This window comes from Camelus dromedarius, chromosome 31 (genome assembly GCF_036321535.1).
Source record: "Camelus dromedarius isolate mCamDro1 chromosome 31, mCamDro1.pat, whole genome shotgun sequence".
Taxonomy (NCBI): domain Eukaryota; kingdom Metazoa; phylum Chordata; class Mammalia; order Artiodactyla; family Camelidae; genus Camelus; species Camelus dromedarius.
Window position 1 is genome coordinate 3622422 of NC_087466.1, and position 17298 is coordinate 3639719.

The 17298-nt window shown below is 57.6% G+C and overlaps 3 protein-coding genes and 1 gene segment (V, D, J or C); all 4 read right to left on the bottom strand.

Moving 5' to 3' along the window:
* Window positions 1–17298, bottom strand: part of LOC105095281 (sodium/glucose cotransporter 1) — a 106063-nt gene that overhangs the window by 79762 nt on the left and 9003 nt on the right. The gene's annotated exons all lie outside the window — the stretch shown is intronic.
* The window catches only part of LOC105095182 (immunoglobulin lambda variable 2-8-like), a 31483-nt gene continuing 16935 nt past the window's right edge, over window positions 2751–17298 (bottom strand). The window contains 2 exon segments of the V gene segment in view: window positions 2751–3201; window positions 4543–4579. Of these exon segments, the coding sequence occupies window positions 2885–3201; window positions 4543–4579 (354 nt within the window).
* The window catches only part of LOC116149956 (immunoglobulin lambda-1 light chain-like), a 151152-nt gene continuing 140434 nt past the window's right edge, over window positions 6581–17298 (bottom strand). The window contains exons 3-4 of the mRNA XM_064481427.1: window positions 8268–8304; window positions 6581–7031 (exon numbers count right to left, since the gene is read on the bottom strand). Coding sequence (XP_064337497.1) covers window positions 6715–7031; window positions 8268–8304 — 354 coding nt within the window. The 3' untranslated portion in view covers window positions 6581–6714. The remainder of the gene's footprint in view (window positions 7032–8267; window positions 8305–17298) is intronic.
* The window catches only part of LOC116149951 (immunoglobulin lambda variable 1-40), a 269579-nt gene continuing 264272 nt past the window's right edge, over window positions 11992–17298 (bottom strand). For 11 of the 16 annotated variants that reach the window (XM_064481409.1, XM_064481407.1, XM_064481413.1 and 8 more), the window contains exons 3-4: window positions 13639–13675; window positions 11992–12467 (exon numbers count right to left, since the gene is read on the bottom strand). In XM_064481409.1, coding sequence (XP_064337479.1) covers window positions 12151–12467; window positions 13639–13675 — 354 coding nt within the window. In that variant the 3' untranslated portion in view covers window positions 11992–12150. The remainder of the gene's footprint in view (window positions 12468–13638; window positions 13676–17298) is intronic. The other 5 variants (XM_064481417.1, XM_064481420.1, XM_031442382.2 and 2 more) reach the window with 2 other exon arrangements.

A 17298-nucleotide genomic window follows, 5' to 3' on the forward strand; every position in this document is an offset into this window, starting at 1 on the left:
GTTAGTCCAGCCCTTGGGATTGACAGGGAGGGGGTGAGGGTGGGCAGGAGCTGAGCTGGGCAGGAAGGGAGGGGGGCATCAGGGGTCCAGGCCAGAGCAGGGTTTCCGGGCTGAGGAAGGGTGTGGAGGGTCCTGACCAGGGCTGGCAGGGAGGGCCTATCTGGAGGTCATGAGCCATGGGCAGCTCCAGCCAGGAAGGTGACAGGGGTGGGCAGGGCCTAGTGCTGGAGGAGGAGTGGGAGGGAGGGGAGGGCGGATGTGTCCTGGAGAGTTTCCTGGGAGATGCTCACCCCTTCCCCCTTCCCCCCACCTCAGTGAGACCTTGAGCCTCTCCCCTTGGGTTACCTTCCCACTGGGTGCCTAGGAGTCCTCACACTCTGCCCCCAGAATCCCAGAGAAGTTGCAAATTAAATACAAGACAAAAAAAAAAAAAAATGAGCAGAGAGCATGATTTCTAATTGACCAAAGGATATTTTATTGTGAGTTGATTGGGTGCAGGGAGAAGGGCTGAGTGGACCAGGGTGGGGCACGGGGAGACACCTCCCAGATCCTGTTGGGAGACTCTCAATGCTCTCATCTTGGGAGCCCCCCGCCTCCTCTTTGTCCTCTATCTCCTCAGATTCACACGTCCTCATAACCTGTCCCCCCAGCCTCCCGCACTCCCCGCTGCTGCCGGCATCAGCTGTGCCCTCACATCCTTCTTGGGGCACCTGTCTGACCGAAGACCCCCCCCCCCCGGAACCCTCTCCCCGGGATCATCACACACAACGTCCATCTGTATTGGTTTCAGGCTCTGCTCTCTCTTGGGGAGGGGGCTTCTTGTCTCACAACCTCATACTGGGAAGACCCCCAATCCAGGGAAGGAGCTCAGACATTACCTCGGAGTCCATGGGACCCAGGGGAGGGCCCTGCGGCCGGACGTGAATGTGGTCCACATGAGAATCTCAAGTGGAGGAAAGGGGTGGAGGTGGGCTCTCCTGGATCATGCAGGCTTAATCTCCTGTTCTGGAATATTCCCTGGACTATTCTGGGTGAGAGTAAAACTATCCCTCTACTAAACATGAAGAATTCTTCTGGCCAGACTCCAGAGGAGAAGGTCCACTGGAGACAGCAGGCAGGGGTCACAGTGATGGGAGGCAGAGTGTCACTGAGATCAGCCCATCCTGTCCCTAACAATTGTCTGAAAAGAGTGAACAGCCTAAAAGGGTGAGGTTACAGGCCCCAGAGTGTTTCAGACCTGAGCAAAACTCAGGACAGAAATAAAAGAGAAAAATCCCCACCATTGTCAATCCTGAACCCAAAGAAGCTGGAAAGCTAGGAGGCTCACTGAGGACGGTCAGCTATGTTCCTCCACCAGCATGTAGCACAGTGACACAGCCTCGAAGATAAACCCCTATCACCCTCTCCCCACCTCCCAGGCCCACCTGCAGCTTCACGGAGGGCCCAAGGCCACCCCCACGTCAGGGGGGCAGGTCTGACCCCTCAGAGAGGGAGGGGGAGAACCCTGACCCCCTCCCCGCCTGCAGCTTCCCCCCTGGGAAGTGAGGCTCCATCCATCCTCGCTTGTGGGAGGGGCAGGAGGGAACGTCTGAGGGTCCCATCCCATCCCAACCCAGCGAACTTCCGTTCCTGGAGGAGGTGCGAGCCCTGGCTCAGCTGGCCTGGGGACCTTCGCGGAGGGAGAGTGAGGAGGCCTGTTCATGGCCCGGGGGTGATGGAGCCGTGCCCTCTGCAGAGCGAGGCCCGGGGAGGGTTCCTGGTGCTGCGTACGTCCTAGAGGCACGGCCGACACGGCCTCGGTCGCAGTATCTCCTGTGTGTGTGTGTGTGTGTGTGTGTGTCTGTCTGTCTGTCTGAGAGCTTCGATCCCTGTCCTGTGTCCCTCCTACAGCCATAATCACACCGATTCTCAGATCTGGTTGCGGATCTTAAGAAGATGAGTCAGTACACAGTCAAGTCCAGAGTACAAGCCTAGACTGATTCTTGACCTTGAACTCATGGCCCCACGAAGCCCCATGGACACTTGGACCTGGGCATTTGTGGTGGGGTCAGCGGTCGGCCGTCCTCTGAGTGGTCAGAGAGAGCAGAGCTGGCTTTGTCTCAGGGTCCTAGAATGTTGCTGGGACCCTCGTGACACCTGGGGGAGTAGGGCCGTCCAGGGGCGAGTGTGGGATGAGTGACCGGGGTCAGGGTACTGAGGGTCCGGTGGTGAGTGTGATGCAGAGTGTCTGTGGAGGGGGAACAGGGCAGTGTCCCCAAAGAGGTGGGAGGACTGGCCCCTAAAGAGGAGGGGACTCCGGGCTGTGAGCACGGTGACCTCGCAGGGTGGGCTTTGAGCCAAAGGACACCTGGAATTGGCGGGTTATCATGGAATGGAGAGAGGGAGTCATGAGGGGGGTCACCTTCCCGAGTGTGATTGCTGAAGTGTCCAGGGAAGGGGGCTCATACATCATTCTGGGGACCACGGGAATCAAGGAGCCATGAAGACGGACAATGAGAGGTGGACGTGAGCCACAGAGAGTAGGAACCCGGCAGGGGCTGGGGAGGGCGGGCAGACTTCCCCTCCTGCAGTGAGCCCCGCGTGTGCTCTACAGTGTTCTCTGGGGGCTCCTGTGACAGTGAAACCGTCCCTCAAGAGAGCATCAGGACCGCATCTCTCCTCCTTACTCAGGCCAAGGGATTCTGCACACCTTTGAGGATGACGGAGTTGAGGACAGAACGCGCACAAACAGAAATGAGCCGAGAGCCTGATTTCTGAATGAAATGAGGACATTTTATTGAGAGCTGATTGGTGCAGGAGGAAGGGCTGGGCGGCCCCGGGTGGGAGGGGAGACTCTCCCGGGGGTCCTGTGTCTCCAGGCCCCCGAGGGTGGGGGCCCGGGGGCCTAACACTGGGAGGGGGACACCGTCTTCTCCACGGTGCCCGCCTCGTGCGTGACCCGACAGCTGTAGCTGCTGTGAGACTTCCACGTGCTGGGCGACAGGGTCAGGTAGCTGCTGGCCGCGTACTTGTTGTTGCTCTGCTTCGAGGGCTTGGTGGTCTCCACGCCCTGCGTGACGGTGGTGCCATCTTGCTTCCAGGCCACCGTCACGCTGCCCGGGTAGAAGTCACTGATCAGACACACCAGGGTGGCCTTGTTGGCGGTGAGCTCCTCAGAGGACGGCGGGAACAGGGTGACCGAGGGTGCGGCCTTGGGCTGACCTGCAAAGTGGGGCAGGACAGACAGGGGGTCATTGGCTGAGCGTCCGTCTCGGAAGCCCTGATGCCGGGAGATGTGGGCACAGGAGCCCGAAGTCCAGGACATGGGTCCCAGGGCGGCGAGTGACTCACCTTCTGTCGGGGGAACGTCAGAGCCCGACTCCTGGGAGTCCGGGGCCCCTCTTAAGTCTCCGTCTCTTCCTCGGGTCACATGTCCTCAGAACCCATGTCCCACCCTCTGCTCCCTGGTGCTACCTGGTGTCCACCCTTGACGTCTGTCTGTCCTGGGCTACTGACTGTCTGAAATCCACCCGTGTTCCTACCCGATGTGTGCGGTCAGGATGTCTGTCTGTCTCCCTTTCAGGCCCTCTTCCTTTTCAGGGAAGGGGTTCCCTGCCCACAGTCCCCCTGGCGGCCCTGTCGTAGCCCCTGCCCTGCTCCTGGCAGGGAACCCTCCGGGGCTGCCAGGGAGGAGGGGTGTCCCACACAGGGAGGTTTCCATGTAGATGACTTTTCTGTCTGGAGCCTGGGGCTGTGTCTGTTGTGAGGGGTCTCCCTGTCCTGTGAAGTTATCCTGGGGATCTGTCTGTCCCAGGGCATCTGTCTGCCTGGCTGGGTTGTTTCTGTCACCTGTGCCTGTGAGCAGTCCCCAACCCAGGCACCTACTCTAGGGTCTCCCCTCCACTGTGTGAGTGGGTGGGGGTGACCCCTAAGGCCTGGGTGTCCTGAGACCTGTGCAGCCTGGGGTGTCCTGCCTGGGGGGAGAAGGAGGGGGACCCCGCTCCCTGGGACCAGCTTCTCAAAGGGAAACTGCCTCCCTCCTTCCCCTGTTCTGCTCTCTCCTCCTTGTCTCCAAGTCCCCAGGTCATGGGGTCCCTCACTAGCCCCCACATGGTACCCAGTGCAGATTGAACCCAGAAGGCCTCCCATGTCCAGTCCAGGTCTTTCCAGCATCCTTCCCACATGCCTCGACCTGATGCCCCCAACCTCATCACCCTCTGCCCTGGCCTCAGTCCCTCATTCTCCTCTGACAGTGGGGCTGCGAGACCCCGAGGAGGGATGTGAGATCCCAGAGTTTGAGGAGAAGGTTTCCTTGGAGGGAGCCCTTGGGGCGCAGCGAGGCCTGGGGGTGGGTGGGGTAGGCGGCTAAGGTCACTGCCCGACATCCCCAGCAGGAGTCTGAGAGGCTGGGACAGACCGGAGGTGGCGAGGAGCCCGACACGAGGGGGGACCTTTACAGACCCCACGAATGTTCAGACCTCAGCCCCAGTCAGAGCAGAGAGAGAGAAAAATCCACCCAAATTTCCCTTTGGACCCCGAGGAGGAAGGAAAGGGGAGACTCACCTAGGACGGTCAGCTTGGTCCCTCCGCCGAACACAGGACACAGTGATATAGCCTCGTTCAGAAACCCCCTGTCACCCCCTCAGGCCCTCCCAGGCCCACCTGCAGCTGCTCTTAGGCAGATGCCACCCCCTGTCATGGGTGCTGGTCTGCAGATGGTGGGTGGGATGGGAGGGGCCATGCCGATTTGGAATTTCAGCCCCTATGTGTTTGGGTGTTTATCCATCCTTGAAATGGGATGAAATTGGATAAAATGTCTGAGTCTGTAGTCCGAATTCCCAGCTAAGTCCTTTGTCAGGAAGCACTGTGTGTCCTGGCTTGCTCACAGAGGATACCAGTTTGGAAGGGATGTGTTAGCATGTGTACCCCGCTGCGATGACAGAGCTGGGACTGCTTTGTGGAAGTGCGACTCTTGTGGAGGGTCCTGGTTGGCACTGCATCTTCAATACCTGAGGCCCTGCAGCAGGGTTAGTGGGAACGTGGGGGTTGGAGGAAAGGCAAGGTCACCTGTAGGGACCCAGGCCCCTCTGGAGGGCCCTTCCCCTGGCTGGAATGGCCTGGGCAGTAAATAGTCACTGTGTAGTCCCGAGCTGTGTGGGGACGACCCCTCCCTGCCCATTGCCCATGTTGAGCGAGAAGTGGAGTGGCCCAGAGGGGCCCTGGAAGATGGGTAGGTGCCCCCGCTCCCGGCACAGTCTCCTCTGTGAGCACCAATGTCGGAGTCCCTGCTGTCCCCTGCATTCCTGGCTTATCTGTGTCCCTTGCACGTGCGCACCCTTAGCGCAGATGACCCTGCTACCTGGGAACCCACCGCACCCCTGCCCTGGCCTGCCTGCCGTGACCAGGGTGTGACACCCAGGGTCTCTGCGTGCATCCTGGTCCTTGTCACCTGCAGAGTTCCTGCAATGGACACGCACATCTGGTACCCTGTGTCCCTGACAGTGTCATGCTCACTTAGCTCTCCTGTCACCACCCCCAGAGCTCCCTGCTCCCATAGACTTTCTCCCACCAGCGCCCACAGGGATGGTGTCTGACTTTCAGCCTGGACCTAAGCATCCCTGCCCTTCAAACACATCACTGGTCAGCCCAGGGGTCCACCACCCAGGCTTTTCTTTGCTTCTTCTGTCCCACCTGGGCCTGCACTGCAGGGCCTTGCAGAGATGGCCTCTTGGACGTGTGTATGGGAGGGAGTGTGTCTTTGGATTGTGTGTGGGAGTATGTGTTTGTATTCCTTAGTGCATGTGTGTGCTTGTGTGTGTTACAGCTCAGACCCCACACTGAGCTCCTAAAAGAGGAGTCAGCCTCCAGAGAACCCATGCACATGCCGAGAATCTCACCCCTGATGGGAAAGCCTCTGGCCCCGGGCAGGTGGCCTGACAACAAGTGGACTTCTTGCACTTGTGGTGGGGGCAGCGGTGGGCTGGCTTTTTGAGGTTGCAGGGAGCAGAGCTGGCCTGTGGCCCAGGAGCCGGGAATACAGTGGAGACTCATGACATGTGTGAGGAGGGGCCCTAGGGGGAGTGTGGGGTGAGTGGCCGGGGTCCAGGGACTGAGGGTCCTGTGGTGTGTATGACTGGGAGGGTGGTGGAAGGGCTCTGGACAGGGGCCCTGGAGAGGCAGGAGCAGGGGAGGCCCCTAAGGCAGGGGGGTACTCTAGGCTGTGTCCACGGGGAACTTCCCGAAGGGATAGAAAGCCAGAGGAGGCGTGTGAATGTGAAGACCAGGATGCAGGGAAGGGGACTCAGACATCCTCCCGGAGACGGAGGCCGCAGAGGAGGGGCCCGGGGCCGGTGGTGGTTGGGCCGCACCAGGATGGCGAGGATGGGGGCTGCAGGGCGGGGCTCTCCAGGGTCCCACGGCCCCATATCCTGAAGGGAATATTCTCTGGGCAGCTCTAGGTCAGAGTAAAACTCCCTCCCAAGGAAGCATGGAGGCTCCTTCTGCTGTATCTGTGCCACAGGGGCAAAGGATTCTGCACACCGTAGAGGATGATGGAGTTGAGGACAGAAAATGTACAAATAGAAATGAGCCGAGAGCCTGATTTCTGAATGAAATGAGGACATTTTATTGAGAGCTGATTGGTGCAGGAGGAAGGGCTGGGCGGCCCCGGGTGGGAGGGGAGACTCTCCCGGGGGTCCTGTGTCTCCAGGCCCCCGAGGGTGGGGGCCCGGGGGCCTAACACTGGGAGGGGGACACCGTCTTCTCCACGGTGCCCGCCTCGTGCGTGACCCGACAGCTGTAGCTGCGGTGAGACTTCCACGTGCTGGGCGACAGGGTCAGGTAGCTGCTGGCCGCGTACTTGTTGTTGCTCTGCTTCGAGGGCTTGGTGGTCTCCACGCCCTGCGTGACGGTGGTGCCATCTTGCTTCCAGGCCACCGTCACGCTGCCCGGGTAGAAGTCACTGATCAGACACACCAGGGTGGCCTTGTTGGCGGTGAGCTCCTCAGAGGACGGCGGGAACAGGGTGACCGAGGGTGCGGCCTTGGGCTGACCTGCAAAGTGGGGGAGGGGCAGGAGGTCAGATGCCCGGTGCCTGTCCTGGGAGCTTCTGACCTGTGTCTCAAAGTGAGATAGGGGCTGTTGAGATCCCAGCGGGACCCTCAGTTCTGGGACCACTCTGAATTTCACGGTCCCTGCTAGGGAGGGTGTTATTTGGTTATCTCCCCATTTCCTTAGGATACTCTGATCCTGAGCACCTGGCATCACTGTCCTGAGACTCCGTCTGGGCCCTGTCTCTCACAAGACATCTGACCCTCACCCTACTGTCCTGCCTCTTTCTGAGATTTGATGGGTTCTCTGTGGGACTGTCTGGCTTTCTGTCCCCACAGTTGATGACACAAACTCTCTGACCTCCTGTGCGGTCAGTCTGGGAACACTTCTGACCTATCTGCTCTGGCCTTGCCCTAAGGGGTCTGTCTGTCCCAAATCTGTCCTCGCTGTAGCCTCTTTGCTGGGGTTCAATCTCTGTTGACTATGGTACTCCCGTCTGCAGACTGGAGCGTGGGTTCCCCTCTGGCTCTGGAGGTCAGTCTGGAGGTTTCCTGCCCTGGTACCTCCCATTTGCTCTGTCAGGTATTCGTCCTTCTGAGGCATGTGTCCTGCAGGACCAGGAGTCCCTCTACCCTGGGCCATGTCCTTCCTTCTCCTCCCCCATCTCTCGCCTCCCTCCTGCAGTTTCCCGGGGTCACTGGCTGGCCCAGGATCTGCAGGGCAGCCTTATGGAGGCTTGGTGGAGCCCTGCACACCGGCACGTTCCTGACCCTGGATCCCTAGACCCACAGCTCTGTGGCCGTTCCTGAAACTCTGACTTGGTCTCCAGCCTTGACCCTGAGGGTTCTGGGTCCCTCTGATGTCTCCACACGGTCCCCCTCAGTAGTCTCATGCCCCCTTCCCCTTGAGAAGGAGACCCCGAGTCACCCAGAGACAAAGCAGGTCCACCAGGAGCCCCGATGGGGCAGGACAGAGCAGAGCGGGTCTAGGGGCCAGCCTGGCCCTGGCAGAAAGATAGAGTCAGTAGGTCATCCTTGGGTCAGAGGGGAAGGGCTGGTGTGACCACAGAAGTGAGCAGGAGAGTCTGAACAGGCTGGGGAAGAGGTCGGGCCCCAGGGGCTGGGGTCCTGCTTGAAAGCCTGACCCCAGGCTAAGACAAGACTCAGAAAAGAGCAGAACAGCAGAAAATTTTCCAAAGCTTGGTGAGAGCAGGGACATAAGGGGAAGAAGAGACTCACCTAGGACGGTCAGATGGGTCCCTCCGCCGAACACCCAACACAGTGACACAGGCTTGAACAAAAACCCCTCCCTGGGACGCCCCTGCCCCACCCCCCAGCCCCCCACCTGCAGCTGAGATGGAGGAAGTCGGGCCACTGCCCCAGGCTGGTGGCTGCTCAGCGGGGCGGCCTCGCACCCACCCACCCACTCACCCACCCTCCACCCCAGCATGTAACAGGACATGTGACCCCTTGGGCTCAGTCCCAGGCTCCCGGGAAAGCCGGGCTCCCGAGGGAGGTTGGTGTCTTGGATCCTATTTTCCCATGACCTTGACCAGAACTGGGAATGAATTTACTGAAGGCATTTGTGTCGCTTAGGAGTGAAATTCCACAAAGGAGCAGAAGGTCTTTTGTATGTGAGGTGACAGAACTTGATCCTTGGTGAGACCATGGGGCTGGGGTGTCCCCACTGGGGACAGACAGGTTGCCCTGTTGGACAGTAGCCATTGGAATCTTCCCACTGACCCCAACTGGACTCCAGGGTCTCACCCCAACTTCACTGGGCATATATCCTGAGTGATGTCTGGGCAGGTCCTGTAGGAAATACCAGCCTGGCCTCCAGGGTGACCTTGGGAGCATCCCTGCTGCCCTGATCTGGTCTCTCGGGGAGGGAACCCGCTGGGGAGGGTGTGGTGGTGGGATTGCTACACTGTACCTGGAATGTGGCCCTAAATCCCACCTCCCACCCGAAGTGACTGGGAACAGTGGCCAGTTCCCGGCCCGGGGCAGGGAAGGCACAAGGAGATCTAGAGTATGTTTTCATCCAAAAGTCAGGGTGCCACTAAGGCCTCCCAGAGTGTCAGTGCAACCCAGGAGCCACCCGAAGCCTTTCCAGTGGGCAAAGGTGGGCTACTGTCCTCATCAGTGAAGCATAACTGTGGCAGAGTCCCCCTGTCAGGTAACCCCGGTCGACCCTGGTCCTAAGCAGTGGTCATCCCCAGAGGCCGGCAGCGACCAGATCGTCATTTTGTAAAGTGAGGAGTAAAAAGGAAGATTCTACATTTGTTCTTCCTTTCAAATCGCAGTGTGGTGGGTTCGCAGAGCTGTGTTCCTGCCTGGTGCACAGCGTAGCGGTTCAGTGACGCGTGTACGTACCCCTCTTTACAAGGTGCTGAATGTGGCTCCCCAGGCTGGACAGTAGGACCTTGTTGTTTATCCACTTTATGTAGAGTGGTGTGTATCTGCAAATCCCGAACTCCCAGTTTATCCCTCCCCATCCCCTTTACATTTCTTCTTTTTTACTAAAGAGTGAAACACACTTCGCAGTGACTAAGTAGCTGCTGAAGGCCCTCCCCTCCGGGCTACAGGGCAGCCCTCCCAGAATCAGGGGGACAGGCGGAGCTGCAGCACCGCCACAGTGAATTTCTTCCTCAAGACCCTGAACGCGAGAGCAGTTAACGTCACAGAAAAAAGAGGCCCCAAAGGAGTTGCCTTGGATGGAATAGCCAACCGTCTGGGGAGGAGCCCTGCTAACACCTGAGCCACATGGTTCTTTTATCCAAGGGCCACTGGGTAGGAAACCCAGACAGAGAGAAAGAAATCCTCCCTTACAGCTTGGGGAGGCCGGGGTTGCATCCGGAGGGTAGCTTGCGATAAAAAGATTCAAACACATCCAAAGGGGCTTAACAAATCATGCTCACCAAGGACAATTTCTTTTTTCTTCTTCTTTTTTTTTTTTTTTAAAGCGGGGTTGGTAATTCGGTTTATTTTTTTACTTAAATGGAGGTCCTTGGGATTGAACCCAGGACCTCACGCATGATAAGCCTGTGCTCTATCGCTGAGCTACAGCCTCCCCTCTCCCTGCGGACAATTTCAATGATTAATACTCATATAAGCAAAACCGAAAACTGCAAAAAAACAACATGAACAGAAATTAACTGAATGAATACGCTAGGATATTTCCGAAACTTCTGATGAGCACACGATTATCTGTATTTTGATATGAAGCAATTATTACTCCTTCCACCTGTTTGTAGGGATACTGTAGCTATTTTTTAGGTCCTTATCTTTCCAGGACACAAATAAAATATTTGCAGCAGAAATCACATGGTCTGGAACTGGCCTCAAGAGATGGCATTAAGGGGGCCTGTTCTGTTGTCGGGGGTGCGGTCAGCATCGTCAGCGAGTTGATGATTTTGGCCCTGTGTTAATAACAGCAGAGGGTTGGGACTCTCCTGTCTCCTTATTTTGTGTTTTACATCTTTGTAAGAATGAAGAGGGCTTGCTTTCTGGGCAGTTAGAGCTCAGGGTGGGGTGGATTCTGGACTCAACCCCCAGGGCCAGTGATGAGGGAGGCCTGGCTGGTTTCCCTGTAGGCTCTCAGCTTTCAGCTCTGTCCAGGGGGGGCCGGCAGATGCTGTGGACACATAGACCCCAAAGCTGCCTTCCACCTCCTGGGTTGACTGGGATCGAGCTCAAAGGGGGACCCAGCGTGGCCCCAGAGGCCTCTGTCCTTGCAGGCTGGTAGCCGTGTCCTGCCCAAGGGGCCCGGGCACTGAGGACTGACAGAGCCGGCCGGGCCTGCCTCGGCAGTGTCGAGCTCGCCTACCTCGGGCCCTGGGAGGGACTGTGTCTCTGACTCCAGGCTACAGGCGCACTGGGGGCTGAGCCCAGTGAGCCAGTGGGCCTGTGGGCAGGGGTCTGGTTGCACTAAGTGCCCAGGAAGTCTGACCTTGCTGTAGCCCTCAGGCCACAGTCACCCTGTCCTGCGCTAGTCTGACCTCGCCAAACTCTACTCCTGAATTCTGGTTGACATGCCCTTTGCCGACATCACTGGGTGACCACCCTGTGCCCAAGACAATGTCCTTTCCCATTCATCTAGTTCTGCCATGTGCACTTAACCCAGGATGACCACACCTGCTCCAGCCATAATCCCACCATAAACTAACTCCCTCCTGGACCTGACTTCAGATGCCCACACTCCTCATGACTGAGGTCCCAGCCTCCTGCTGGGGTCCCCTTGAGCCACCTTGACCAGGCCCATCAGAACAGACACTGATCTTCCTTGTGCCTCAGCCTCACCGCAGGTCCCAGCACTAGTGATTTGGACCAGCACTGTCCTCGAGGGTCTGCTGGGGCTCCCTGAGTTAGAAGGAGGAGTGAATGTGATTGGAGAACTGCTAGGCTATATGGTGTTGAACTGTTTCTCTGTTGCAGGCCTTATCAGTGTCTTTACTTAGCTCATGCGCATTATGACAGTTTGAGAAATGTACTTACGTGATGCCTTGTCAAAGCTTTCCATGGTTCCCTGGTGATGGTCCAGCCATGGACACCTCACCTGGGATTAGCTATCCCCACCGGGTCCCTTGATGAAACAGGGAAGTCCAAGGTCTTTTACTCTGAGATCAAGGTCTCAGGGTTTCTTTCCCCTATAATCTTGCCTCTGGTGCACAGCTGCCTCCTAGGACCCTCCCGGATCACCTGATATTCCCTAAGCCATCCCCTGTCCTCTCACTGGCACTTCTCCCTTCCCAGGGCACAAGGACTGCACCCCAGGGACTGGCACCACACGGCAATACTGTGTTCTGGGTCACGGCTCCCACCAGCACTCAGAGCTCCCTGGTCCCTGGGGGACAGGTTGGGGGGATGTCAGGTAAATGGAATCTCATGTCACAGCTGTCCCTTCCTGTAATCACTGACCCTTATCCCAGAGACACGGCGAGACACAGAGTGCACATCAGACGTGTCAGATGATAAATGACAAGGTCTTTATTAAGGGGGAGCAGGAACAGGGCGGGATGAGACCTGCCTGGTCTGAGCTGACCTGGGCAGAGGCTCAGGGGTCCATGGAGAGTGGGGAGGGGGGTCTGGGTGAGGAAGCCCCCGAGGGTGGGGGCCCGGGGGCCTAACACTGGGAGGGGGACACCGTCTTCTCCACGGTGCCCGCCTCGTGCGTGACCCGACAGCTGTAGCTGCGGTGAGACTTCCACGTGCTGGGCGACAGGGTCAGGTAGCTGCTGGCCGCGTACTTGTTGTTGCTCTGCTTCGAGGGCTTGGTGGTCTCCACGCCCTGCGTGACGGTGGTGCCATCTTGCTTCCAGGCCACCGTCACGTTGCCCGGGTAGAAGTCACTGATCAGACACACCAGGGTGGCCTTGTTGGCTTTGAGCTCCTCAGAGGACGGCGGGAACAGGGTGACCGAGGGTGCGGCCTTGGGCTGACCTGCAAAGTGGGGGAGTGGCAGGAGGTCAGATGCCCGGTGCCTGTCCTGGGAGCTTCTGACCTGTGTCTCAAAGTGGGACAGGGGCTGCTGAGGACCCAGCGGGACCCCTAGTTCAGAGACCAAACTGAGTTTGAGGGTCCCTGCCAAGGAGGGTGGTCCTCCATCCTCTCCCCATTTCCTTAGGAAACCCTGAGCCTGAACACCTGCCATCGCTGTCCTGAGACCCCGTCTGGGCCCTGGTCTCCCACACAGACGTGTGACCCTCACCCCCTGTCCTGCCTCCTCCTGAGCTTTGGAAGAGGTCTGTTTTTACCCTAATCTGTCTCCCCTGCAGCCTGTCCGATAGGGTAGGAGCTTTGCTGATTAGAGAGCGTTTCTCTGCCTGTCCCCTTCTTAAGTGCAAGTCCTTTTTGTTGTCCTCCCTGGCCAGCTGGTCATATCAGCAGAGGCCCAGTGCTGGGAGTCCGCCTTTCTCACAGGAGGATTCACGTGTAAGGGGCCCTGTGATGCCAAGACCAGGAGCCCAGCCAGCCCGCCAGAGCTGTCCTTTGAGGACGGCTTCCTGGATTTCAGCGCCGTCTCCTCTCTCCTGATTTCCTCTGTGCAGCTCCCCTGAGGCCGAGGCTGGTGCAGGGCTCTGTCTGTGACAGCCCCACAGAGACCTGGCGGAGCCCCGCACCCCTGCACGTTCCTGGCCCTGGATCCCTCGACCCACAGCCCTGTGGCCGTTCCTGAACCTCTGACTTGTTCTCCAGCCTCGGCCCTGAGGGATCCGGGCCCCTCTCATGTCTCCACACGGTCCCCCTCAGTTGTCTGTTCCCTCCTTCCCCTTTAGAAGGAGGCCCCGACACCCCCAAAGACGAAGCAGGTCCACCAGGAGCCCCGATGGGGCAGGACAGAGCGGAGCGAGTCTAGGGGCCAGCGTGGCCCTGGCAGACAGACAGTGTCAGCAGGTCATCCTTGGGTCAGAGGGGAAGGGCTGGTGTGATCGCAGAGGTGAGCAGGAGAGTCTGAACAGGCTGGGGAAGAGGTCGGGCCCCAGGGGTGGGGTCCTGCTTGAAAGCCTGACCCGAGGCTGACACAAGGCACAGAAAAGAGCAGAACAGCAGAAAATTGCCCAAAGTTTGGGGAGAGCAGGGAAATTGGGGGTGGGGGGAAGAGGAGACTCACCCAGGACGGTCAGATGGGTCCCTCCGCCGAACACAGCACACAGTGACACAGGCTTGAACAAAAACCCCTCCCTGGGACGCCCCTGCCCCACCCCCCAGCCCCCCACCTGCAGCTGAGATGGAGGAAGTCGGGCCACTGCCCCAGGCTGGTGGCTGCTCTGCAGGGGTCCCCGTGCCTGCCCTGCCCATCCCAGGGGCAGAACGTGACAGGGACCCGGTGCCCAGCAGTCACACTCTTGGAAAGGCAGGATCCCAAAGGGGTTCGGCGTGTTGGACATGGTTTTCCCGTGAACCACTGTCGCCCAGGAACGGGAAGGACACCATGGGAGGGCGTTTGCCTCCCTAAGGAGTGGAGTTCTCTGGAAGGACTGGGGCTTCTTTTCTATGAAGGGTTGACAGATCCCCGATCCCTTGGTGAGACCACAGAGCAAGGGCAGGAGGTGACCTCGGGTGTCCCCAGGCCACCCACAGAAAGGGCAGGCTGCCCTGGAGTGAACTGACCATAAGAGGCTTCGATGGGGCTCCATGGGTCTCAGCCCGACCTCCCTGGGGTTCTCCTGCATTGGATGGGCTTCTCTCGGGAGGCCTGGGCTGGTGCCCGTAGGGAAGGCCAGCCTCCATCTGCAGGGAGGACGCCGCAGCATCCCTGACACCCCTCAGTGTCTCGTGTGATCTTTGTGTCTGGGAGCATTTGATTCAAAGGGGAGACATAAGTGAGCACCTCCACTGTGGTCCCGAAATACCGCCTCACTAGAGAGAATCAGGTCGATGGGAGAAACGGCCCATCCCAGGCCGGAGGCTGGAAAGGCACAAGATGGGCCCACAACAGACTGTCACAGCGGAAAGCAGGGGGGTGTGGCGGTCTCCCCAGCCGGTGCCGGAGGCCCTGGGGCCCCCCATGCAGGCTCCCGTGGGCACAGGTGGGACACCGGCATCACCAGGAGAACAGCACGGGGAGCTGTATTCAGTACCTTATAGTAACCTGTGAGGAGAAGAGCATGAAAGCAGGTCTACGTGTGGCTATGAGTGACTGAAGCACGTCGTGCACCAGAAATGGACTGAACATCGGGAACTGACTATACTTCACTGGAAGAAAGTTCAAACGAAAATAAAACCACAGTGGACTCGAACACATCACACACACATGTACCCTGGAGTTGTCGCAGCCTTAATTGTTCACTTTCAGAAGACGGCAGGGAGCAGTCACCGTTTGGCAAACTGCTTCACTGAAGAAAGTCCAAACCCGGGGTGAGGGTATAGCTCAAGTGGTAGAGCCGCGCACGAGGTGCTGGGTTCAATCCCCAGCACCTTCCCTAAAAATGAGTGAACCTAATTACTCCCGACTAAGGTAAAAAAATTAATAATACTGTAATAATTTAAAGAGAAAGGAAAAAGAAAAAAAAAAAAAGACCAACCGTATCTCCATATTCACGGCAGCTGGCCCCGACCCCAGGGCGGTAAAGAGCACCTGAAGGGCCTCCCGCTGTGGACAAATGGCAGCCTCAGCAGAGGAAGGAGCGCGGAACTGAAACATCGCACCCGGCCTCCCATCCCATCTGAGGGACCTGGAATTTGCGCATCAAAGGAAGATAATTTTACTAAATGACCTATGACCCCGGAAGGACACCTTGGATGGAAGCAGCCAACTGTCCTAGCAACGGTCTCGCCCAAAGGTCACACCCGAACCCTGTTCATCGTTTGCACCTCAGAACCATCTGCAGGCACACGACGCAGAGAGAACCGGTCAGGTACAGCCCAGGGAGGCCGGGGGCTGAACCCCGACCCTGGCGGAGTCCAGGAGCAGCAGCTGAGCTCCTGGAGCCCCCGCCTTGCAAGGAAAACTAGAGTGATTTTGAAGAGCCTGACGGACCCACCAGGTCCACGACACAACCATCGATCACCGATCCACACCGTTTCAACCCTCACAGAAAGGACCCGAAGAACCACAACATCACACAGTACCTAAAACACAACCAATTCCACACACTTGTGACGACTGTGAGGCATGTCGCCGAAAGTGATTTTTTTGGGTATTTTTTTGAGGGAGGAAGTAATTAGGTTTATTTATTTATTTACTTACTGGAGGTACTGGGGGTGGAACCCACAACCTCATGCATACAGAGCTGCACTCTATCCACTGAGCTGTGCCCTCCCCCTGATTTTTTTTTGTGATATTAAGGAACTGAGGCCAATTTCTGTTTGGTTTTTATTTTTTACATTTTATGAAATAACTGAACACCAGTTTAATATTTAAAGTGTGAAAAGAACCTTCCTTTTTCCTGATATTTAGTTTATTTTTTACATTTTGTACATTATTTTATACTTTACATGTACATTTTAGTTTTTACATATTTTATTTTATGTTTTATTGAAGGATAGTCAGTTTACAGTGCTGTGTCAATTTCTGGTGTCCAGCATAATGTTTCAGTACATGTATTTGTTTTTACATTCTCTGTTTGGGTTTGATAATGATATTTAGTTGTATTTTAGATCCTTTCCTTCCAGGACACAAATGAAATATTTACAGATAAAGGACACGATGTAGAATGTGCTGGAACATCCTGTGTCAGGGAGGGTTTGCTCTGGTGTGGGGAGGTGAGGTCAACATCACTGGTGAACTGATGATTTGGGCACCTGGTTGTCCGGAACCCGGGGGTATGTTTATTCCTCTGTCTTCTCGTTTTGCGACCTCAGTTCTTCAGCATGAAAACTGGTAACAACCCCGAGGGGTGTTGGCTGTGGGATGGCCCTAGCTCGGGGCGGGGTGGGGGCAGGTGGCGGCATTCTACCCAGCAGGGCCACTGAGACGAGGGGGGCCTCGGTGGTCCCCTACTCCCTTGGGGTCTTAGTGTTCGCATCCAGGGAATGGGGTCAGGCAGCTGCTGTGGGCCACTAGGACCCCTCGCTTCTTTCACCTCCTAGTCTGTGCTTTGTGGCTGGGGTACCTGGGTGGAAGCTCTAAGGGTCCCTGTCCTCTGCCCCACCATGGCCCTAGAGTCCCCTGTCCCTGCAGGCTCTGTCGCTGGGCGGTCTCGGCTGCCTGGGAGCTCTGGTGAAGGCAGCTCCCCATCCCAGATGAGCTGGAGGCATCGACAGGAGGCTGCGAGGCGAGGGGTCCTGGGGATGACAGAGCTCAGGCGTTCACCTTCCAGAGGGTGACCGTGCCTGTCTCAGACCGTGAGTGCGTGCCTGACTGAGTGTCTCAGCTGCAGGTGCACTGGGGTGAGCCCTGGAGATCGATGGGGGAAGGGTCCCCTGGGCAGGGATCTAGGGGTGCTGAGTCGTGAGGGAAACTTGACCTTGCTGTAGCCCACAGGCCACACGTACCCTGCCCTGAGCTGGTGAGACTGAGCCTGAAGCTGTTGCCAAATTCCAGTGATTCTCTCTCCTTGGGAGCATCACTGGATGCCTTTTTTGGGCCTAGGTGGTGCCCTTTCCCATTCACCCAGCTTCCCCGTGTCCCCTCCCCTCCATATAGGGTGACCTCTCCTGCTCCATCCACACCCCACCATAAACTAACTGCCTCCCTGACCTGACTTCACATGTCCAGACTCTTCATGCCTGAGGTCCCAAGTAGGGTCACACAACTGGCCTTATGTGTCTCAGCCTCCCCTGGGACCCGCCTCTTCTGTCCTTGTTCCCCCAGAACTGTCCCATGTCC